This window comes from Nanorana parkeri, unplaced genomic scaffold, assembly GCF_000935625.1.
Source record: "Nanorana parkeri isolate BGI_ZX_2015 unplaced genomic scaffold, ASM93562v1 scaffold967, whole genome shotgun sequence".
NCBI classification, from domain to species: Eukaryota; Metazoa; Chordata; class Amphibia; order Anura; family Dicroglossidae; genus Nanorana; species Nanorana parkeri.
In genome coordinates this window covers 538,069-563,079 of record NW_017307235.1, presented here as the reverse complement: position 1 = coordinate 563,079, position 25,011 = coordinate 538,069, and the positions used below count along the sequence as shown (strand labels likewise).

The window sequence follows — 25,011 nt, the reverse complement described above, 5'->3', positions numbered from 1 at the left end:
CCGATATCACAAGGACAAAAGATGGAAGTGGTTTTCACCGCTGCACTCGTATGTAAGATACAATGATGTAAATATGATATCTTCTCTGGAACTGTAATAAATGTAATTTAATGGAATTGTTTGCAGACTCCGCCTATTCATTACCCCACAATAGTGTAGCAGCATTTCACAACCTTTTTTTTTTTTTCTTTTCTTCAATCATGTTACCCTTTAAAAGTATGTGAAATCTCAAGGCACCTAGGTCTGAAATGTACAAAAATGACACGTGGACCCTCCAAAATCCATACCAGGCCCTTATCTGAGATTAGGGGTCTGGTATGGTTATTTAACCCCTTCGTGACAGGTGACGTACACTGTACGTCCTGCCACGAAGTGACCAAATGACTGGCCACGTACACTGTACATGACCAGTTATTTGCAACTCTGTAATGCTGGTAACCGCTGAGAATCAGAGGTTACCATTCATTAAAGGAGTGCTTTTCACTCACCTCGTAGTTCTAGCCGACCTGTGACAATGAGACTGTCACAGGTCGGCTCAGTAGATCGGGAAGTGAGCGAACACATACCGGCGTTCGCTCACTTCTCGATCCTGTCACAGCTCTCTGCCGTGACAGGGAAGGGGCTGGATGCCCCCCTCTCCGCTCCGATCCTCCAGCGCTGACTGGCGGAACGGGAGGGGGCGGGTACAGCTGGCTCTGCCTCTAGATAGGCAGAGCCAGCTGTCACTCACGTAGCTGGGCGGAACCAGACCTAATTGTCGGGATCCGCTTCAACTGCGGGGTCTCAGTATACTGCGAGCTATAACTTGCTATATACTGAGCTTAGGGTGACGGGAGGACGCTAGTTTGTGTCCTCCCGTTACCCTAAGGAGAACTTTGGGGAAAAGCCCTGACCCCATAGTTCTCCTTTTTAATGGATGGGTCAGTATTGAGGCATCCGTTAATGAAAGAGTTAACCGTTTTCAGACACCCGATCCCTTTCAGGAGTTGGGTGTCTGAGAGTGAGAGCAGAGCCGCATTTGCAGCTCTTGCCGTCACTTTGACATCTGGTATAGATCGGGAAATCCCCATGTATACCGGCATTTTAAAAAATGTAAACTTTCAGCAACAGAAACATAATGTATCTAATTCCTGAAACAATGTTGCAGTTTTCTGATGGTTAGAACGATCAGAAAACCTTTAGTGACAACTGACCCTGAAATGCTGCAGGATCAGTGTCACTAAGGCTATTATTGGCTGTTCATAAGTTTGAAGCAGCCTAATAATAACCAAAAATTAATGAATTTATCAAGCAGTAATGGTGAGATTAATTCACAATGACTGCTTGATATAATTTAAAATGTAAAAAATGTTTTTTTTTAAATAGTGAAAAGTGGAAACAAATGTAGCAAATAAAAATGATATATTTAAATATTTTCATACTATCATTGTATATAAAAATTAACCCCTTACAATGAAAATCTGCAGATTTGTTTTTCACCCTTAGGGGTTAATTATTATTTTTAACCCCCTCATGACAGTGATGTTCAAAGTATGTCGCTGTCACTGAGTGTGGCACTTGGTGACAGTGACACTGTATGCCAGGTGACCGCTTTTAGAGAAAAAAAGATTACATTTTATGTTTTAGTTTAGTACAGACACATTTTCTAAAATCCTCGGGATGTGAGGTTTTTCCAAATAAATGACAAATAAATGAATGTATTTATTGCATTTTTTTTAGCTGTGCTGTTTTTGTAAAAAAATACTAAAAATCAAAACTGGGGAAAGTGTTTTCTTTATGTGTTTTTATGATTTATTTGTCCTAAGTGAGGCGTTAGGCACACATATGTGATGTACATGTATAGCCCTATCTGTCCTCTAAAAACAATATATAATATGTGTGGAGTGCACTTTGTAAGAAAGTATATTACTGATGTGGAAAATAACACAGCAAAGATGTCAAAAGTGCTTCCGTCATTAAGGAACAGAAAGTAGAAACAAGCTCGGTCATGAAGGGGTTAAGTTGGGTCCGCATGCAAAAACAAAAGTGTGATTCCTTCTTCACATCAGTGTCCCCCTTTGCATCAGGTGCCCCTATCACATTAGGAACCTCCTCCTTTCACATCAGAGTCACCCCCTCTCACACTAGGAGCGCTCTTTTCACCATGGCCCACCTGCGCCATGTTAATCCTTTAAAGTGACATTAAACCCGATTTTTTAACATAAACCAATACTGTAATGTGCGCCTTACTGTAATCCGTGGTTGTTTCCCTTCTCTTTGCTGCTCTTCCTTTTAAATCCTTCTCTCTTCTCATGCTGGGCAGAACTTCTGTTTTGCAGCAGACTGCCTTGTCTCTGAAATGGATACATGGTGTCTGTGTGTAGGTTCACAACCTGAGCCAGCACTACAGGAAGAGGCACTCAGCTGCAAAGGGAAGTTCTCCCCCAGCATGAGAAGACATGAGGATTTAAAAGGAAGAGCAGCAAAGAGAAGGGAAACTACCATGGATTACAGTAAGGCGCACATTACAGTATTGGTTTATGTTAAAAAATCTGAGGGTTTAATGTCACTTTAAGTCCTGTGAGTTGCAAGGTAAGCAATGGAGATGAGGGTTCAGCTCTTGACTTCGAACAAAAAGTCAGAATTTGCATATTAGCAGCACTGTTTTAGTTTGCTTGGGATTCCAGTTAAAGGGAAAGGAGGACTGTGTCTGAAACAACTGAATGAGTGAACCACGAAGGTTTCATGTCGGGGGGGGGGATGGAAAGTTTCACCTTATCCTGACCAAGAACGGCTAAACAAAAGATGATCTAGTATGTAACAAAACGTGATTGTATTAGTATAATGTAATTACACCATAATACAGGAGAGTTACATGTATATATGTCATTGTTTTTGCATACAAAGAAAATACAAAGTATTCAAATATATACGTATATGTAAACTTGTAACTCAAATGCCACATATGTTGATGATTAATTTGTTTTTTTTACACTACAATTATTCTAAATAGCTAAAGATTGCGATAATATAGATTTACATACAATTAATTTTGTTCATTGAAATAGCAAAACAAGTCCAGATAAAGCACATAGAGGCTGACGCGGAGACACAGCATTCATGATGACCAGTTTTACATGTAGATTTAGAAAGCTTTTTGATCAGAGTAAGTTACATCGCCCATTAGCATGTCTCCCACATAACCCAGCTCTGCATCTGAGTCCCCAGCTCCTCCCATACCAAATTTCACTACAGGTTCTTTTTTTTACATCAGATTAGACCCTCCCCCGATCCGGCACGATGAGGACCATCGAAATGGAACACTGTTCCGTTTGGTTTCCTGGACCTGGCCAGAGTCAGGGGTAGCTGGGTGTAAACGGACCCCCGTCCATTTAGACCCGGCTGCCCATAGACTAGCATTGGGCATCTGAGTGGGTCGGTTGGACCACCCATGGAGCCTAAAGCTAGCCATACCCTCGGCCAAATGCTTGATTCCCCCATCCATGCTAAACAATGTGAATGGGGGATCTTCCCCACTGGCTACGGTATTCTAATCGCCGGCACTCGCCACCACACTTATAGTGACTGCAGCTGATTGGCCGGCAATTTTTGGCTACAGCTCCTTTGACAAAAGCCAACTTTTGTCAACTGGAGGGGTGCCTGCAGGGCCACACACTTGATCAAGTCAGCCAAAAAGCAGTGCATGGCCAGCTTAACCAACAAGGGCCAAAAAAATGAAGCATTGGCTTTGGGGTAGACTAATCCTGGAAGATAATATAAACAACATTTGAAGAGATATCTGGGTTGGCCAGAGGTACCAGTCAGATTCCAAGTGCTATGTGTGTAGTGCCAAAGAAAATAAAAAGTAAAGTAGAATCCCAGCCGTTTCTTTGTTTTGGATAGAATGGGGAAGAGTTAGAACCTCAGTTGGCCTGTTTTTGTTGTCTTTTATCAGTAGATCCAAAAGAATGAAGCTGGTGGCATTCTGTTACAATCCAACACAAGTGAAGCTTGGCATGGTTCCGACATTTATCATACACACATCCCACGCTGTTATTTTTCAGACAAGCAAAAGTTGTTGGCCAGTCCATAGCCCTTTGTGCTGGGTCACTTGCCTGACCAAGGGGCAAAGTCAAGCAGGTGCTCACCCTTGCCCCAAGCTATCTGTGGATCCAAAAGAAAGAAGTCATTGACACCTCATAAAATCCAATGCATGCAACGTTTATCATTGCGGGAGAGCAACACAAAGCCTGGGACCTCCTTCTCTGATCAATTTCTCACAAAGCTGGGCCTAACTACTACAATTGAGCCCAGTTTTAAAGAAATGCATCAGAGGAGGTTGTCCCAGGTGGGGCTATGTGTTGCTTGTCCATAAAAGTAAAGCTTGTTGCAGACGTCTTTCTTTTGGATCTACTGAAAGTTTGGGGCAAAAACAAGCCTCTGCTTGGCTTTGACACCCGATCAACCAGGGGAGTGACAGAGTACAAAGGGCTTGGGAGCGGCCAATAACTTTTTAATTGTCTGAAAAATGATGATAGTAGTATTGCGATTATGTGTGACACTTCTCAGACTCCATGCCTGGGATGACTTGCGTCATGTTGGGATTTTTGTGCGGGAAGCACGTGGGAGACGGTGACACAAGTCACATCGTGATGGATATGTGTGAGATTAGCAACACTTACGGGGGATATGTCACTTTAAAATGTCTTAATGTATCAGTGATTTCGATGGAAGTTGACTTTACTGTATACTTTGGCTTCCATGGACATCCATGGAAGCATTTGGTTGCAGCGTCAACGTTCAGACCATAGTCCTACATCCTTCCTCCCAATGTCCCTCATCCCACCCAACAAAGTCACCTGCTCCACTTATGTCAGAGTAGCATATGTTGAGGGGCTGAGCAATATTGTAATCATCTTATGAAAAATACTGGATCACTTTTTCTAAATGGGAGGCTTTAAAAGTCATCTTTGCACAGCCATTAAACCCCCACTAAGATTGAACCCAATTTAGAATTTTTTAAATTCTGGCATAGCCAGTGTCTTGCAGGGTTAGACTTTTTGAAATTCTGGCATAGCCAGTGTCTTGCAGGCTTATTCACAAAAGGGTGAAGAGTTTGGAGAAGGGAACAATCCAGGACAACATAGCTGATTTGGAAAACTTCTCCAATTCATCACATTTTCCAGTTCAGATATGTTGTCCTAGATTTTTCCCTTCTGCCTTCTCCAAACTCTTCACCCTTTTGGGAATAACCCTGTAGTTCTTTTTTGCCTCTTTATGCCTTTCCTCAGAGTCCTTTTCTAGCACACAGATGGCTGCTATTTAGGAAGGCAACGCTTAGAATATAAAATGCAGGTGCCCAGAGCAGCCAATTGGAAGCCACGTTTTTCTGCCCAAGCCCATAATACTGCTGCAGACTATGGCTGCTTTGGCTTGCAACAAACCTTTGCACCACAGCACCACAGGTTGTAGCCTTGATGTATTCCCACACAATAATGGGGAGGTTCTGCTTCCTTTTAATCCGATTCAATTTGCAGGTAATGTAGGGAAAAAAAAGGCCTTATGTTATAAACTTGTATAGCGATTATTTGAGCATATTTTCTCAGACTGAAACCACAAATTGATCAACACAACCGGAATATACAACAAAACTATATAATCTGAAATACATTGGTTCCTTCTCCTTAGGTCTTTAGTTACTATGTTTGATTTAGTTTAATTGGCTGGCTTAAATGGCAGAACGTGGCACCATACAGGTGATGTCATTTTTTAAACTGTAAAGATGATCAGATAGTCCCCAGCACCCACACAATGCATCATTGATCCTATTACGCTTTATTGAACCACTGTCACCATTTGTCATATATAGCCAATGTTTCAGGGCTGCGTAGGGTCCCTTCCTCAGGGCGACATGGGGAAAGGGACCCTTTGCGGCCCTGAAGCGTTGGCTATGTATGACGAATGGTGACCGTGATTTAATAAAATGTGGTAGGATCAACGATACATTGTGTGTGTGCTGGTGACTATCTGATCTTCACTGGAGTTCCACATGGCGCCATCCATGTCATCACTACTAGCACCACCGTCCTGTAAGGTTATAGCAGGTGTGCAGATGACCCGACACACTATCTTTTAAACTGTTTCTTGTATCCATACATTGAAACATGGTGTAGACATGACTCATTGCATGGCATATATGTGCAGAAGGCAATAAAACCTTTCTTAAGTAAAATAACAATGAATGTTCTCAACAAAGTCAAGAAAGAGCCTTGTTTAAATTATCTACATAATAGAATCAAAGTAACAACTACTCTACGTGGCGTACAAAAAAGAGCAGTAAAATTGTTGTACAGCTGACCACGGGCTCCTGAATATTCAATCTAGAGTTCACACCAGAGGTCCCAGATTTTATGACTTTTATCAGGAAAATTCTTTTGTCATAGATTACTTTCTCATAGGGGATGGCTTGGTTGATTGGCGTTTTCCATTGGGACAGACTAGGGGGTGAGGTTCATTCATTTAATAGCAATGGCTTAACAAGTTAGGAAAAAAAAAGTCTTATGTAAAAACACTCTGGTATATCATGGGTAGGTCTCCTCATCTAGCAGGCCAAAGAGACATATTTCATGTGTACATGGTACTGGCAAGGCCAATAAAGTGGCACGTTAACTATGGCCTGGCAACACATAATAAAGAGTCAGCATAAGGTTGAGTACATGGAATACAAGTTGGGCATGAGGACTTTCCAATTAAAGTAAGCATGAGGTTGAGTACAGGGCATACAGGTTGGGTATGAGGACTTGCTACTTAGTCCGCATGAGGTTAGGTATGGAGACTTGCCAATTAAAGTCAGCATGAGGTTGAGTACAGGTATACAAGTTGGGTATGAGGACTTGCAACATAGTTCAGATGGGTGAGTACAGGGTATACAAGTTTGGCATGTGGACTTGCCAATTAAAGTCAGCATGAGGTTGAGTACCCCTTATAAAAGTTGGGCATGAGGGCTTACAAATTAAAGTCAGCATGAGGTTGAGTACAGCGTATACAAGTTGGGCATGAGGACTTGTCACATAGTCAGGATGAGAGGGAGTACAGCATATACAAGTTGGGCATGGGGACGTGCCAATTAAATTCAGCATGGGGTTGAGTAAAGCGTATACAAGTTGGATATGAGGACTTGTCACTTAGTCAGCATGAGGCTGAGTACAGCGTATACAAGTTGGGTATGAGGACTTGTCACTTAGTCAGCATGAGGCTGACTACAGCATACATAGGTTGGGCATGAGGACTTGTCACTTAGTCAGCATGAGTTTGACTACAGCGAATAGAAGTTGTGCATGAAGACTTGCCAGTCAGCATGAGGTTGAGTACAGCGTATACAGGTTGGGCATGAGGACTTGGCAATTAAAGTCAGCATGAGGTTGGGCGTGAGTACTTGCCACTTAGAGATTTATTCAATTTAGAATGCAGTAAAGGAGAAACCAGTCCCTTAGAACCAGGTGATCACAGGACGCCTATCAGAGGGTAGTTAGAAATAGGGATGCTCAGTTGAACTTGTTCACAATGGATTTAATGAAGGCCAGAGTGGTTGAAACGCGTCATCCAGAAGATCGTGTTTACTGTACCTGCCTTCCAAGGTCTTTAAAAGGATTAATATAATATACTAATATGTAACCATTTCATTTCATACTCGGGTTGTGCTGATCAACGTGTGGTTTCAAATTTGACAACATGGAGGAGCATATGAAAAGGTATCAGTGATTTCGATGGAAGTTGACTTTACTGTATACTTTGGCTATTTTCAGGGTCACATCCATGGAAGCATTTGGTTGCAGTGTCAACGTTCAGACCCCGGCTCTGTGAGCATATGAAGAGCGAGCTGGTTTTGGGCATTTATGAAACTTTCCCAGAACCCCAATACACTCTGAACTGTCAGGAATCGCACATGCTTATATATTAATACTAACAGGTAATATATGATAACGATTTTACACAGCGCTATACCTATATAATACACCTATGAAAATACACTGCTGTTAAGCACTTTGGTTTACGCGGCTGAAATTAGATCTGTTGGTGTTTGTTTTTCCGTTTACAATTCATGGCGAGGTCCCTCGTGTTGTATGTTATATTTGGCTACTGTTGAGCTTGCTTTTGTTTTTTTGAGTTGTCGTAGTATACTTCATATGTATGGCTTGATCTGTCATTCCCTGCCGGGAGGTGTTGGTGGTAGTCCCATTCCTCGTATCTTCGGTAAGTATAAGGTTTCATACAATTAGTAGGGCTGCCTCTAGCAAAGCAGAAGTTGCGTATACATAGTGGAATCTTACATATATGTGAGTACGTACAGTCAGCCTCCCCCACAGCCAGTGTGGGAATGGAATATTCCGGGGAGGAGACATGTCCCAGCCAATGGGAGTTCAGAATCTGAATCCAAGTATAAAACTTCTGTGCACAGTGCACTTTGTAGAGGTCAGAAATCCTGATGAAGTACAAGAACATCTGAAGCAATGGGGGAGGAGGGGGGATCTTAGCCCATCTCTTCGGGTACAACGTTGAGGATGATATCTTCATTTCCCCTCCGCACCACGATAGACAGAGTCTCACTGATCTTCACAGCCTCGCTCACCTCCTCTGTGGTGCTCACTGATCTGCCGTTGATGCTGATGATCACGTCATGGTCTTTCATACCCGCACTGCAGAGGGCAACACAACAATGCGTTAGTCTGCTCTCCATAGGCTCACTTCTAGAAGTCACATTACCTTTGACATTTGGTCTATGCAATGATTTACTACTTAATGGGTCAATTTATAATACAATCTCTGTGAACAGTCGTGTTGTGTGAGTAATGTCAATAGCAAGCTTTATTAATAGATTTTCTTTTCAGGTCCCCAGTATTGTGATGTAATACTGCAATATGGCCACTAGAAGGAGCGGAGGAGCATAGGCATTAAGGGGATTATTCACTAAAGAGCTGAAGGATGCAGCCGTAGCTTCGGCTGATCCTTCGGGCCGCCTGAGCTCTTCGGTTCAGTAGCTGTAGTCAATAACAACTGGGCGGAGCCGGCTGTGACCTCACAGTTGTTATTTATTGGCCAGGACCTGCTAGAAGACTCTGGCAGGTGCCGGCCAATTGGAAACAGTTGGGCGGAGCTAGAGGTGATGTCACCGCTAGCTCCGCCCAATTGTTCTTATTTTGCAGGCATCTATCAGATGCTTCATTATGTGACGGGAGTTCGTCACTTGCGGTCGGGTCGGCGTGCAGCTTTTTTTAATTATTATTTTTTCATCTTTCTTTTTTCTTTTCTTTATATATATATACACATACATATACAGGTGAAACTCGAATAGTTAGAATATCGTGCAAAAGTAATTGCAGTAAGTGCTGCAAAAGGGGCCCAAACCAAGTACTGAGTACATATGCATGCTTGTACTTTTCAGAGGTCCGATATTGTTCTATGTACAATCCTTGTTTTATTGATTGCATGTAATAATCTACTTTTTTGAGGTTGTGGATTTGGGGTTCTTGGGGTTTTCATGAGCTGTAAGCCATAATCATCACAATTATGACAAATCACGGCTTGAATTATCTTGCTTTGCATGTAATGAGTCTATCTCATATATTAGTTTCACCTTTTAAGTTGCATTAGTGAAATAAATGAACTTTGCACGATATTCTAATTAATCGAGTTTCACCTGTATATATTTTACATTTTCCTATTTTTTTTTAAACATTTTTTAAATAATTATTAATTCACTTAACTTTTTTTTAATTCTGCTTATTACCTCGGAGGTGCCGAGCAGAATAGCTATGCCGAATGCTGCTCGGCGGCGAACGGCAGCGAGTGAGCTGCCGGAGCTGAGTCAAAGGTCCTTTGGCTGAGTCCTTCTGCACTTCGGCTCAGCCCAACATGCAGAGCATGTTTGGCTGAACGAAGACAGCTGATGTACGGCTAATTTTAGCTGAAATCAGCCGTACAAGCCAGAAGTAAATAGCTGAACAGCGTTCGGCTCACTTCACGGCGGCTGGGTTATTCAGTTGGCTGCCTTCGGCAGCTAAGTGAATAACCCCCTAAGTATTCAATTTCCTATGCTCCTCTGCTCCATCTAGTGGCCATATTGTGGTACTATATCGCAATACATTCAACCTAAAAAGAAAATATAGTAAGAGTGTTTGTTTTTGCCATTATTCGCACAAAAAACAAATGTTCACAGATATACATTGTATTGATTATAAATTATAAATATGTAAAGGCAAAACATATTTATTTCTTAGTTTTGGATACAGTTGGGAATAGTTAAAATATAAGTAAACAACATCTCTTTTTTGCTCTCTTGTGGTCTATTAAAGCATTACTCCAGGCATACCACTTGCCTCCTCTCACCCCTTGAAGCCCCCTCCCCCAGATATTTTTTTAAACCCCTATACATACCCTTTGTCTTTTTGCCAGTCTGGTGACTTCACCGCAGCTTCTTCTCCCTTCTTCCAGGAAGGGGGGGGGCATTCTTCCAGGAGTGAACAACAGTCATGTAATGATTTGTGAGCATTGCTCAGTCCTGGAGTAAGTGAGCTGCCCCACAGGGAGGCATGTAAATGACAGGTTGGGCTCACAGGATATGTCACTCTGCTCTGAAGAGGACCACCAGTGCTGGAACGAGGAGGAAGTCGTGGGCAGCGTTGGAGCATGGAATGGTTATATGAATATTGGCACTCTTTATTTATATAAATAGTGCCCAGAAATAAAACAAAATACTGGGGTTCCACTTTGGGGGGCCAACCTGCCCTGTAGACAGCCAGAGATCAAAGCCTCTGTCCTGCACCAGATCTCCAGCAGCATACAGCCAGCAGATCAAAGCCCAGCCTGACACATCACAGCTTGAGCAGAAACAGTTTCAAAACCCCTATGGCTCTTCTCATCCTTTGCCTCCTAGAGCTGCATCTTTGTAAAAATGATTGCCGGCAGCAAGCTGGCAGGTCAAGGCAAAACCTCTGGAGCCTGAAACTTGGGGTGCCACGCTAGCTGGCCATGCCCATCTGCTGATACCCCTGCTCCCACCATAGCAGCTACCCAGCAGTTCCAACAGCCTGGTTCTGCCTAGTAAAAGCACAATGTGGCAGATTGAAGCTTCATAGTATCTGAAACATATCTACTACACAAAATGCAACAGATTGCTAAATCAGACAAACATATGCGACGGTTTACAGCAGCGCAACTGAATATCAACCGCAAAAAGTGTGACCATCTTGATATTTGTCTCCACTTGTGACCAGTGGCCTCCCGTGTCCTCCTCACCTGGCAGCCGCAGTTCCTGGGATGACCTCAAACACGTACACTCCAGCGTTGACATCAGGGAAATCTTTATCTCGCATTTTAAGTTCATGGATCAGACTGCAAAACAATTTCAATGTTACAGAGTTACAGTGCGGTCACTCAACAGCTTCAAATGTTTTTTATTTTTTATTTTTTTTGCTTCTTATTGTATTTGCTGCTTGCTTAAGATTTGGGAAAAATTTTAGTTTCCGTCTTCTAAATTTTTCCTGCTGGTTGGAAGACTTTAACCAAAACTGTTATTTCACTTGCTGTTTTTTTTTTAAATCTCATTGTGGAACTTCAGTGGTGAGATTAACCCGGTGAATTTCCCAGCTCCATCTAACTCCCATGCCATTGACAAAGTCAAATGATGGTGATACTCTTCCACCATGGGTTTTCCAAATCAAAGGCCAACAACACATAAAAAACTTACCAGGATTAAAGCAGTTCTAAATCCAGTTGCCACAAAAGCAACACCCCACCTCCTCCATCATCTTGGCTTTATTCTACATCCAAAAATGTTATTTGTTTATATGTAGGTATTGGTAGGGCTCGCCCTGTACTTCTTTCCTCCCTCCTCCTGGCCATTTACAACATTACAATATAAAGTCTGTGGAGGGGTGTTTTGTGAATGGCCAGGAGGAGAGGGTAGCAGAGATATGACCGTAGTGCTGGGTCGATGAAACCTGCATCACTTACATCCCAGGTAATCAGGAAGCCGGGGGGTGAGTCATTACACGCCCCTTCCCCCGGATTCCTGGTGGGCCAGGAAGCTGCCTTCATGCTCCTTGGAGCCGGCTTCCTGGCCTATCAGGAAAACGGCAGCGTGTAATGACTCGCCACATGGCTTCCTAATACCAGAAGTTCTGGTATCGGGATAAGTATCGGGAGCATTTGGGCGAGTAGTAGTACTCGCCCAAATACTCAGTATCAGCACTAGTACTAGTATCGGTGTATCTCTAGTAACAACTACCTCTTACTCATTCACAAGGGGTGGCACCCAGACTCTTATAAGCCCCCCTGCCCACAACCCCTGGGCCCGGTTGATGAAGAAGAGGCCCTTGTCCTCATGGACATGGCAAAGCACCCTCCCTATGTTGAGGGCATGTGGCCTGGTATGGTAGGAGGGGGTCCGCTTGCTCGTCCCCCCCATTTCCTGCTGCTCAGATCAAGGGTCTGCTAAGGGATTTTAGGCTTGACCCCACGCTTCTTTTTTGGCATTGGGGTCCCCCCTAAAAATCCTATCAGACCTAAAGGGTCTGGTATGAATTGGGGAGGGGACTCCGCTGTTTTTTTTTGTATGTTTAACAACATAAATTCATTCAGAATGACATTCGGAAAGTAATTCGGATGCATCCGAAATGATCGGATACGTTCCGATTCGCTATTTCTTTCATTCAGAAATTCGGATGCATCCGAAATGTCCAAATATGCTGATATTGGTCCAAATTTAAATTCGGGACAAAACAAATCACACATGTCTAGTAGGTGTTGCATCCATTAACATCAGCCACCCCCTACCCACCACTCCATTGAGATCTTCAGTCTTGACACTCGTCTATTGACCTGCATTAGTAGACTGCCCTGCTATATACAAAGCCTTGTGGAGAACAGAAAACGTGTCCGTGTGTCCAGATATCTGCAATTGTTTTCTAACTTTTAACAGAAAAGGCACAGCTGGAATCTGATTGGTTGCTGTGCTGCCATTATCCCCGGAATCCAGAACACTGATACTGAACGTAGTGCCTACCTTGTGGACAGCTGTAACATCCTCACCCCCATGTATTTCTTTTTTGGAAGGGCCTTTCCTGTACAACCAAGAGAAACATGATAAGTGATGATAAAACGTCCTCATGGAATGCACCGAGAATGCTGTGTGCTTGCTTTTATACAGTCCCTGGTACCCTAGACCCCTGATGACCAACCTGTGGCCTACAGGCAACATGCAGGCCTTTGGTATTTGTGGTATGGCGCTTGGACCCCAGCAGACTGAAGAGGAAATAGGGGGAATAGCAGTGATCTCTTACTAGCGTCATGTAATATGTCCCCAGTCTACTGCAGCCTTCTGCAGCATGCCTCCAGTCTCCGACCACCCCGGTAGCATATCCGTAGTCTTTGGCCTTCAGTTCTAGTACAACCTTTCTCAACCTTTTTTACCATGGAGGAACCCTTGAAATAATTTTCAGGTCTCAGGGAACCCCTGCTGATAATTGCTGTATCTACAGGTCAGAGTATATTAGTATGAACAGTAAGTTGCCATATAACAATAAATAAAAGACAAAGGAATGTGCTGTACTTTGTGTATTTGTCACCCAGGGCGGCTCTGTACAGCTCAATTATCTTCAGTGATTCAAATGGAATTAAACAAATAGTATTGGCCAGAAAAACTGGTGATTGGTGGCAGAAAAACCACCTTATATAGGTAGTCAATGGGAGAGTCAGTAAGAGAAGGGTTTCATTACGTTGGAGGACAGTGGGAAGAATGCTCCTTACATTAGTGATCAGTGGGAAGAATGCTCCTTACATTGGTGATCAGTGGGAAGAATGCTCCTTACATTGGTGGTCAGTGGGAAGAATGCTCCTTACATTGGTGATCAGTGGGAAGAATGCGCCTTACATTGGTGATCAGTGGGAAGAATGCGCCTTACATTGGTGGTCAGTGGGAAGAATGCTCCTTACATTGGTGGTCAGTGGGAAGAATGCTCCTTACATTGGTGGTCAGTGGGAAGAATGCTCCTTACATTGGGGGTCAGTGGGAAGAATGCTCCTTACATTGGTCAGTGGGAAGAATTACATCATTAAAGAAAGTTAAAAAGATAATTACTATCACCGGTTACCTATCTGAGAGTCAGAAATTATTTATTGCTCAAGGAACCCCTAGCAAATTCTGGAGGAACCCTGGTTGAGAAAGGCTGCTCTACTACATCTGCAGTCTCTAACAGTCCCCTCTATCATTACATATAATGAACATTATGTGTGGCACTTTTGTGATATCAGAGGTCATAGTTGGGGCCCCTATATATGGTTGCCACCTGTCCAGGATTCACCTGGACAGTCCGGGTTTTAAATCCTGTGTCCCGGTTTCATGGCAGCTGAAACCCAGACACAAAATGTCAGGCAGACAGGGGCAACCAAAATTAGGATAGGGGCTACTGAAAATAGTCTCAACTGTGATATTTACATATGAATAAGCCACGACTCATTCTCCCCAAAAAATGTCCGTGCGTCACTAGAATGTTCGGGTTTCGCTTGAAGAAAAGATGCCAACCCTATACCTATACCTTGTATGTTGACAACCACTGCACTCAACCAATACAGTGTGGTAAGACCTGGCCAGTTGTAACTTATTTATTCTATTAGGTATTGCTTCATGTAAACTATCACCGGTAAGGTACAATGTAGGTTTACTGTCTGTACAGCACACACCTATAAATGATTCTGTAGGGCCACATTTATGCAGATACAATAGTACACATCTGGTCTCCGTACCTTTAAGCTGACGGTCATGTGATTCAGCCAAAAACTGCCGTATACGATCAGAAGGAATGGCAAACGATATCCCTGCTGTGACTTTTAATGTATTTATTCCTATGACTTCCCCATCCTGCAGATGAATGGAAAGTAAACAGTAGAAAAGCAAAAACTGCATCCAAACTCAACAAGAACAATGTAACACATTGCAGATTTACAGTCCTTAGATGTGGTGGCTGCCTTTGTTTTCTCTTTTTAGGCTTTTTTCCTTTATTTTCACCTGGTGACCCTGCCGGTAACACACTTCCTGTCCTAGGGTGACAACACTCACTGCACTGTATAGTATCTATGAAAGCGCAGCCTTGTCATGTTTTAGAATGGAACTTCAGAACAACTCTCCCTCTCCTCTTCTCCACAACAAAGGAGAGGGAGATCCATAGTCCACAGAGAGAACTGGAAACAATGTAACTGAAAGAGGTGCAGCAAAGGCAGAGAGCACAGGAAGTTATTAGCTCACTGTATTTCTGGCAGGAAACAACAGATATTTTCTTGCACTTAAGGAACATATATAACAAAATACATCCCAAGTTATATTCAATAGACCAAAGGGAGCAAACAAGAGCCCCTTTCTGCATTCTGCTTGTAACGGAGGGTTCTGCACTATCCGCTGTTGTGGGAGCAGTTCCATTATTGTCCGCTAGATGGTGCTAGTGCGCCATGACTATAAATTATAGTGCTGGGAAATCAGTTCCAGCCAGCCAAGAGGTAGGAGAGAGGGAGACAAGGAATGAGTCCATTCATTGGGTTCATAGTCCTGTAACAAGGTCAAGCATTTCACTGCCATAGTCGTATTTAGAAGGGTGAGGAGGGTCATTACGGTGCCTCTGCTTACGAGTGCGCTTTATAGTTCGATACTTTGAGCTCCCATATTCAGGAGACCATGGACCGCAACGACCCTCCTCACCCTTCTCAATGGGACTATGGAAGTGAAATGCACCCAACCAATGGACTCATTACTTGTTGTTGTTCTGATGGAAAGATTACTTGCGATCATCACAAGCCTGCCCCCCTGAGGGGCGGGGTTTTCCGATGACTGCAATGAGGGGCGGGGTTTTCCGATGACTGCAATGAGGGGCGGGCTTCCGGCTTCAGTAAAGCAAAGTGAGTGGAAAATCAGAAATCCTGATCTTCATACTTGCCTTGGGTTAGGGACTCAGAAAGTTGAATGCTTTAGATTAAGATATAAGCCAGGCAATAACAAGTTTTAGGGGTAATAACACGGGTAGCCTATGTAAGGTCTAAAGTAGGGCTGGTAATGATTACAATTTTCGTGTTCGATTAATCAAATTATTTTTTTTTATTAACAAAGGGGGGAGGAGTCTGGTGACATCACGGACATCAACGTCATCGGACTCCTCCCCCTTCCCTTCGTTAGCCGACGGAGCCACTTGGGGAAGGGGGGAGGAGTCAGGTGACGCGATGTCCGTGACGACGGGAATCCCGGAAGCCGGCGGAGAGGTGAATGTTTTCATTAGCGATCAAAATAATTTTAATCGATCAAAAAGTTTAACGATTAAACGAGAAATTAATCTTTAATTTCCACAGCCCTAGTCTAAAGTATATTTAAAATAAAAATCAATAATATCTAAAATATCTAATCAATAAATATCTAAATAGCAATAAATATCTACAAATAGATCATAAATTGGTAGCTTACCCTCCACCCTCCTCCTGGTGGAAGGTAAGGAGGAGGAGTGTTACCTGGTGATCCTGCCACTTAGACACTTCCTGTCCTGGTTGGACAATGCTCAACCACTGAACATCTATGGAGGAGCAGAGTTGTCACCCAAGTCTGCTCACTCCTGATTTGGACTACAGGCTGACATACCAATGTCTGGACCATCAGCCTGTATCCATAGGGCAAGCCTAAGAAGAAGCTGACTCCATACCTTCAGTAGTGGACATACACAGGTCATAGGACATACACAGGTTATAGGACATACACCTGCACATAGGAAGTAGGTGCCCGAATAGGAAGCCATCAGGAGAACACGCCACTGGCGGTAGAAGAAAGACACACGCGGCTGTCAGGATCTCTGGCATACTCCCAGTGAGACCAGACTGCCCAGCAGATCTCGATTCATGACATTCACTTTTTGGGGCTTTTCCAACTCCAGCTCTTACAAGTTACATACAGCCTGTTGTAGACGATGTAATATCTCCAGCATGTCCTTACATGTGGTTGGAAGGTCCATGTGTAGTAAAATGTCTAATGACGCCAGTCTGCTATACTTTATCTGTGAGGTAGGATGCCAAACTCATTAAAATGGTTTACTGGAGTTCTGATGATAAACGGGACCCAGTACTAACATCTGACACTCATTTTTACAAAGTTCAGCAAGTGCACTGGAATTCACCTCGTCTACATGACAGGAGACAGAAATTTAAATACTGTTTACCTAAATCATTGTAAGTTGATATTTTTCTTGTGAAAACTGATGCTCCAACTTATATACTGAACTAGTGATCACGTCTCGGTCTGCTCCCTGGACTGACCCTTAGCCTGTTTACTGACCACTTCTCTGCCTGCTGCCTGGACTGACCCTTTGTTTGCATACCAACCACATCTCTTCCTGCTGCCTGGGTTGACCCCCTCGCCTGCATACAACCATTTCTCTTCCTGCTGCCTGGACCGGCCTTCTATCTGCATACCAACTATGTCTCGGTCTGCTGCCTGGACCAACTCTTTGCTAGCATACCAACCACATTACTGCTTATTTGCCTGGACAACCCTTTGCCTGCATAACCGAGAACATCTCTGTCTGCCTGGACTGACCGTTTGCTAGCATACCAACCACATCTCTGCCTGCCACCTGGGCCATTATTTGACTTCTGTCCTGTTTCTTCTTTGTCTCCCCTCTAGTTTGTACAGGTTGGTGTTCACACGTTAGAGCAAGGTGAACCAAGGGGGTCTCAACTTGGGGTCAGCAGGCAGCTAAGTTCAAACCTCTGTGAGGGAGTCCCTGGCGGAATACTGGCTGGAGCTTACGCTCCATGCACTAGGGGATCCAACATTACCTGATCACACATAAGCTTGCTTCACTCACTTTTGGGACTATAATTAAGAGCACGTTGATAGGAGAGATCAGAGTTACAGAGAGATGAGCTCAGCTGCTTAACCTTGAATAGTCCAATCACAGGCTATAAATGTTTCTTAAAGTGAACCTTCCATGGCAAACAAAAGGTCCCCTTATTTCCCAGCCCCCCTAGCACAAATGGCTTTGAAAAGCTATTTGTAAACAAACCATTTGCCCAAAAAATTAAAACTTACCTCACCAACGGCCTCCAATGGTTCCCGGCACTGTGCCTCCTGGCAGATCTAAGAGCTTGAAATTCTATGAGAATCCAATCTTGCAATTGGCCGGAGTGCATACTCCCAGGATTGCAAGCTCCGTGCCCGAGGAACAATGACGTCACCTGTGCCTCCCGGTAGGTGCCAAAGGCCGGGCTGAGGTCAGTTTTTTTTTTTTTACGTGAATGCTTTGGACGCTTTGTTTTTGTTTTTTTTATAAAGTTATACTAAATTATATAAAATAATAGATAACACAATAGTTAAAATGAGAGGTTCCAAAAACAAGACAGATCTCACATTGGAGTTGGGGGAAAATGGCGGTGGTTATGAAGGAGCTCCATGGATACAAAAATGTTTTTGCAATACAGACAGTTCTACAGAAAAGAAAAAACATAATAGGGGCTACATCCCGGCCAATGGAAGCATCAGCGCAACAATCTCTGCCTGTACTTGTGTCGTAATACGATGATTTGTGCTGCAGAGCCGGTTTTGTGAGTGTTTTCGTTTAACGCTATAACCTGGCGAAGTGCAAAAAACACCTGGTATGGAATGTGCAAGAAGAAACATGCGGTCTAGGAGCAGTTAATCACGTCGGTTGTTTGACAGCATAACCACAATCACTATACGGAGCGTTCATGTAATGAGGGTAATGGACCCATAATGACTACTGTACATAGGCACCCCTATGTTCTCACTATATGTACCAGACATCGGAGGCTTCAAGCATCAAGGTATAATGTATATAAGCTTCAAACTATATTGTCGGCAGGACAATGTAAGTAGAAAGGAACTATCAGTTCTTGACTTTCATTGGGCTAGTGCAGCCAAGTGGCTCAGTGATGAGCATTTCTTCCTTGTAACACTGAGGTCCCTGGTTCAAAACCAGGTTTCGCAAGGCACTGGAGGTTAAGCAAGGAGCTTGTTTCCTCTGGGTACACCAGGTTCCTCGCGCACTCTAAAAGACATGCTGGTAGGTTAAGTGGGTCAGGGCCATGGCGAGGGCGAGGTGACTGAGGCTCTTGCCTTGGGTGCAGGTGTGGAGGGGTGCTCAGCACTGAGAAGTGTGGGCAGCTCAGCCTGCAGCTTCTCCTCGGGATCCCTGCTGCTCTCCCCCACCTGTATGGGCACAGGCATAGCGGGGATCTGAGGAGAAGTGAAGTGCTGCAGCTGGCGCGCAGCGGAGGAGGGAGCCACTGTCACAGCAACATGGCCGACTGGTGAGCAGAGAAAGAGCCACTTGGCCAGGATCTGACAGGCTCTCTCTCTCCTCACCGCTCGGCCATGCTGCTGTGACAGCCGTTCCCTCCTCCGCCCCCACCGGCTTCAGCGCTTCACCTCCTCGGATCTCCCGCTGCCTCTGCCCATACAGGAGGGGGAGAGCAGCGAGGATAAAGCTGCAGGCTATGCCGCCCCTCTGTAAGTGGACGAGCGGCGGAGGATGAGTGATATGTACCGATCCTCTGGGTGCAGAGCAAACACTGGAACGATCAGCTGATCACCCCAATGTTTGTAAATAACTGGGGACAAATAGTACTATGTGTCCCCAGTTTTGAATGAACAGGAAGTGCTTTACATCACTTCCTGTTCATTCATGAGTTTCTGAATGGGTAGTAGCACTCTGCACAGAGGCTTTTCCCCTCATTCAGAAACTGGTTGGTAGAAAATATTTTCTGAATGAATGGGAAGCTTCTGTAATTTCCATTCATTTAGAACAGAGTCTGCAGAGAAAGAGATTGAGGACCTTGTGTCCTCAATTTCTTTTTTCTATTTTAAAAGGGAAATATTAGGGGGTTGTTTAGACCCCTAATATTTCCCCGAGGCCCCCCCAACAGTAAAAAAAAAATTAAAAGAAAATAAATAAATAGATAATAAAAAAGAACTAAAAAATAAGAAAAAATAAGAAAACATCCTAGAAGCGGTGCGCATGAGATCACATGACATCACATGACGCCGCGCGTGTGCGTCATCACATGCCTGTTGGGCGGGGGCACTTTTTTTGTTCTTGCATCGGGCGCAAAAGGATCTAGCTACGGCTCTGAAGTGGCTACTGTTTTAAATTGGCCCAAGTATGATGTTCTACTGAGCTTGCCCAAGATGGCTGCCTCACCCTTTGCCCCAACAGCAGATAAAGTGCTTTGAGTCCCCAGGGAGAAAAGCGATATCAATTAAAAAGGTTATGTTGATTCATGGTCACTCTTTGTGTAGCTGTCATTGAGACTATCCATTGAGATGTCATAATTAGGGATGAGCTCAGGTTTGGACTGAACATAGAAGGAAGCTCCTTTGGTGCCGCCCCATCAGCTGCAGGCAGGGAATTCTTGATGCAAGCAAAGGGGTGGGATGTAGTGATGCCATTGACCTTTTATGGATACATGCCTATATTTGGTAAATGATATTGACCTATTGTGGCCATATAAGGTCAATGACGTCACGGAATCCCACCCCTTTGCATACATGCAGATGAGGGATGGGGAATGCCCTGCAGTCGATTGGGCAGGTGACCTCATAGCACATCCATGTTCGGGGGAGCCTTGGTTCAGTCCAAACCTGAGCTCCTCCCTAGTCATGATTGTCAAATCTTTCTTCAATGCAGGAATTGAACGCCAGGGCCAGTACTGTCAGACGAAGTGTATCTAAAGCCCAAACCCTTTTTATTTTTCCATTTTAAAATAAGTAGGGAAGGATTAGCAGCCGTGTCAGGCTCTTTTGCCATTGGTATTGGGAAGATTTCCCTTCACTTCTCCTGTAGACACAACATGTAACCCCTTATCAGACACTATCAGATGCAGGCGGATCATGGTTGGTGGGAGGAGCCACATAGCTTCCTGAAAACATCATAGTACCCTGCCTTATTATGCCTCTCAAGAGCCCTCAACCCTGATGCAAGCAGTGGGAGGAGTTTTGCAAATATCAAAATGCCTCGATGGGCAGGTGTCAATCTGGAGGAGTGGGCATTTTGAAGAAGGCTGTATTTGCATTCACATCACCTTAGGTAATACCCCCCACATGTGTTGCTGAACCTCTATGATTGAAAAAAACAGAAATCCAGTGATGTGCTACTCCATCTAACCCCACCATCTCCACAGGGTGACAATGCTGCTGTCCAAGAGTGGCTACGCTGCTCCTCCATAGATACAGCGGAGGAGTGAGTGTAGCCACCCTGGAAGTGTAAAAATATAAGAAGAAAAAAAAAAGCCTAAAAAAGGAAACTAATGCAGCCATCGCATCTACGGACTGGTGAGCCCCAATACTGGTGAGCATTTTGGTTCTTGGATTTAGATGTCAGAGTCTTAAGTCCTGGCAATTTCACAACCTAAGAATACTACAGGGCAAAACAAATGTCTCTGTACTGGCTGGCATCTCCCATCCTCTGTCCAATGGTACTATCAGCAACACAACAATTGTCTTCAGTTGATAATGACATTTTCCTTTTTTTTTCTTCCTAAAATGTTTATTTTCAGAGTTAATTATTTCTTTAAAAACTAATTTTCCTGATTCACAGATGAGTGTCACCCAAAGAACGCCCATTTTAGGACAATCCTCCTTGTAGGCGCATTACATGAAAACAGACACAGCTGCCAATAATAGATAAAAAATAATAAACTCTAAAGACATTATAGAACTGAAACAATGTAACAAAGTGAGTTAATATTTTGTAATTTGAGTTTTTACAATTATTTTTAATATTTTTTTAAAACTTTTTTTTGTAATATATATTTATTAGATTTTTCAAATATAACATATTTATATATATATATATATATATATATATATATATATAAACACACACACATTTTTTTAACTTAACCTTATTGCTATCACAAGGGGGCAAACAAGTCCCCTACGTATGTGATAACATAGCGCAGGTGATGGGATCTGTTTAAGGAGACATTTGTAAGGTATCTTATTTCAACCCTAAACTCTTTTTAATGTGGGCAACTCCGGGCCCTCCAGCTGTACTTTAACCACAAATCCCAACATGCCTCTGCCTCTGGGAGTCATGCCAGTAACTATCATTTTTGCAATGCCTCATGGGACTAGTAGTTCCACAACTGCTGGAAGGCCGGAGTTGCCCACCTCTGGCTCAAGCTGATTGATTGTAGACTGCTCAATCAGCTGCTTCCCTGGCCAGAGCATCCGGGGTTTGAGAGCTCTAAAACAGGAAGTGCTCAGAGCTGAGCGCTTCCAGGTTCATACCACCCAGGTGGGATCAGATTTCCCTCAGCTCTCCATCCTGACACCTGCCATGGATGTCCTGGGCACCCAGGAGGGACAGGTAAGCCCAGGACATATGGCAGGGAGAGGGGAGGGCGACAAATCCACCCAAATCATTTTAATTAGCTGGCAGTCAGAAAAATGCAAACCCTGGTTGCTATATAATACTTTTAGCGATGGCGGCCCATAGGTTAATGCCCATTTAAACTCTTATACTTTTCTAGGAGACAAGAAACGAAAAAGAGCGCCTCCATAGTGTAAAACAGTAATTTATTGATAAAAATCCCATGTGATCCATCTCGCTGAGATTTAAGACAGGATACTGGGCAGACTGTTTTTAGGTTCTGTTGAAGGGGGCGTGCCCCAGAAAGGAAAATGGAGGTCGTTAGTAAAATGTCTATCTGACTCTTTGTTTCTGTGACTTCACTTGGGCTTTAAAGGATAACAGTACATTAAGTGGTATCGAGTAGTCATGCAATCTCACTCCATTGGCAAGTACACCCATCATAGCAAGTTTCCTCATGTAGACTTGTAATGCAGAAGAAGAGAGAAGGTTGTCAGAGCAGGACTGTTACTGAGTGCTGATTACTGAGTATACTAGAGCACACCCTGGACCATGGTTGGACTACACAGGTATATTTAGACACCTTGTACAACTGCTGTAACACAAAAGTGTAGGCAAGACCAGGAAAATGGAGGCCATTTTAAATATTGTATTCTTTATACTCAATACAAGTTCCACTTAAGGCTTACCTCCGCATTTAGCACTTAGCTTTCTGCAGTGACCTAATTCTTCAGTCTCTTGAAGAGCCGTGGCACTACTGGTATCCATGTCGGATAACTGACCCTCCCTGGGCACTGCGGTTTCTCCCAATGTCTGCAGCATCTACCACGGTTTCCTTTAGTGGCATATTGGCCAGCAGGCGGAGCCACAGCGCCCAACGGTGGACCATTTATTTGACACACCAGGAAATGCCAAATATTAGTGGCACCCGTAGGTCTTCAAGAGAGTGAAGATTGGAATAACCACCCTATGGAATGGTAATAACTCTCCTCTCTTACATGGTGGCTCTAGTTTTAAGAACTGAATGTAGTTTTAGTATAAACACCGCTACAGTACAGATAAACACACTAATGGACAGTTTATTTATAGTTGGCTACTCACCAAATTCACCAAGGGTCCACCAGAATTGCCATACTGTAAGAAAGAAACAACACATCGAGAATTACCACAGATGGAAGATCCACAGACAACTGGAAAAAAAAAAAGACGATACCATGAAGAATTCTTTATTTCATGAAAGTCTTTCCTTCCTTACAGTGATATGAAGTTCTACAGATCCCCGATTACCCTTAGCTATAGTTGTACCCTTCATGCCTACACTGGTACTGTATATAATGTGGGCGGTTTCCTCTAAAGGGAGATACACAATGAAAGTTGACATGTTGAAAGTTTAATGTTATAAAAGAAATGTAATCTGTCTCTTTGTAAATGGTAAATGCAGCTGGGAATCTGAATTTCTCCTCCACCCTGATAGACAGTGTTGGAGGTGGTGGTGGTGGGGACTGAGCAGGGATTTGACATTATTTTCCTAATCTCCTGCAGATACACCAATGTGCTGCCAATCTGTTAATAGGCAGGTTAGGCATGGCTATTTACTGATGAGACTATCAATGGAGCCAGTATCTAAGCAGCTACATCATTAGAAAGTGTGACAATGCTGCAGTGATTTCACTGCAGAGTGAAGAACATTGTCACCCTATCAAAGGAAGTCCTTATATAGTGGTTCTAACTGGCAAGGTCAATGGGTATGTACAAAATGTCCCAGGAGGTACTGGCATGGGCAACCTCCATCACATATGTGATTTTCAAAAGTGAAACTCTGTGCAGATAGATTTCCTGAATACCTTTTTAACTGGAATGCACAAGTTAAAGGCAAATCTCAGTTCTGACCTCATATTTTTATATTTGGTCTTGTTCTGGTCCTTACCCAGCTTGGAACATTGTGACTATATATAAATGACTGTATATAAATGAGATAACATTTATGCCGTCACAATATTCCAAGCTGTGTAAGGACCAGAACCAAGACCGAACATGAAAATATGAGGAGAGAGCTGGAATTCCTGGGATTGTTCCTCCGGTCCCTTCAAAACTATTTAGGAAATCTACCAGCGCAGAGTTTCACTTTTGAAAATCACATCTGTGATGTAGGCTGTTCATGCCAGTTATGTAACTGAGAGGCTAGCTTTACACCCACTAGAGTAGACAAAATTGTAAAAATTTCCTCGAACAACATAGGTCCACGTTAGCAGATACAGCAAGATAGCAGTCTGTAGGTGCTACAACAGTTTCAATATATCCATGCAACCATGTACTATGGTAAAAGTTCCACGTGGTCGACACTCACATTTCAGCTGTCCTCCAAGTCCAACAAGTTCCAGCAATCCAATGGTTTTATCTCCCCAAAGTCCCAGGGTAATATCAGTGGCCATAGCAGTAACAGGACCATCCATAGCAACAATGGTCCCTTCAATAACCACAGGGTTATTGCTCCTTCTTGGGGTTCTGTCCATTCAATTCCTGCAGCAGCTTTTCTCTCTATTGCTCACAGTAGCAGCAGTCTTCCCTCTAGAACACCTCAACTCCCCCTCCTTTAGGGCACTTTATATATATATAT

At 43.5% G+C, this 25,011-nt stretch overlaps 1 protein-coding gene across 1 annotated transcript in view; it reads right to left on the bottom strand.

The window, feature by feature from the left end:
- Positions 1-8,509: 8,509 nt before the first annotated feature.
- Positions 8,510-25,011, bottom strand: part of LOC108795417 (serine protease HTRA1-like) — a 49,448-nt gene continuing 32,946 nt past the window's right edge. The window contains exons 5-9 of the mRNA XM_018566663.1: positions 23,496-23,528; positions 14,782-14,896; positions 13,043-13,100; positions 11,275-11,370; positions 8,510-8,675 (exon numbers count right to left, since the gene is read on the bottom strand). Coding sequence (XP_018422165.1) covers positions 8,510-8,675; positions 11,275-11,370; positions 13,043-13,100; positions 14,782-14,896; positions 23,496-23,528 — 468 coding nt within the window. The remainder of the gene's footprint in view (positions 8,676-11,274; positions 11,371-13,042; positions 13,101-14,781; positions 14,897-23,495; positions 23,529-25,011) is intronic.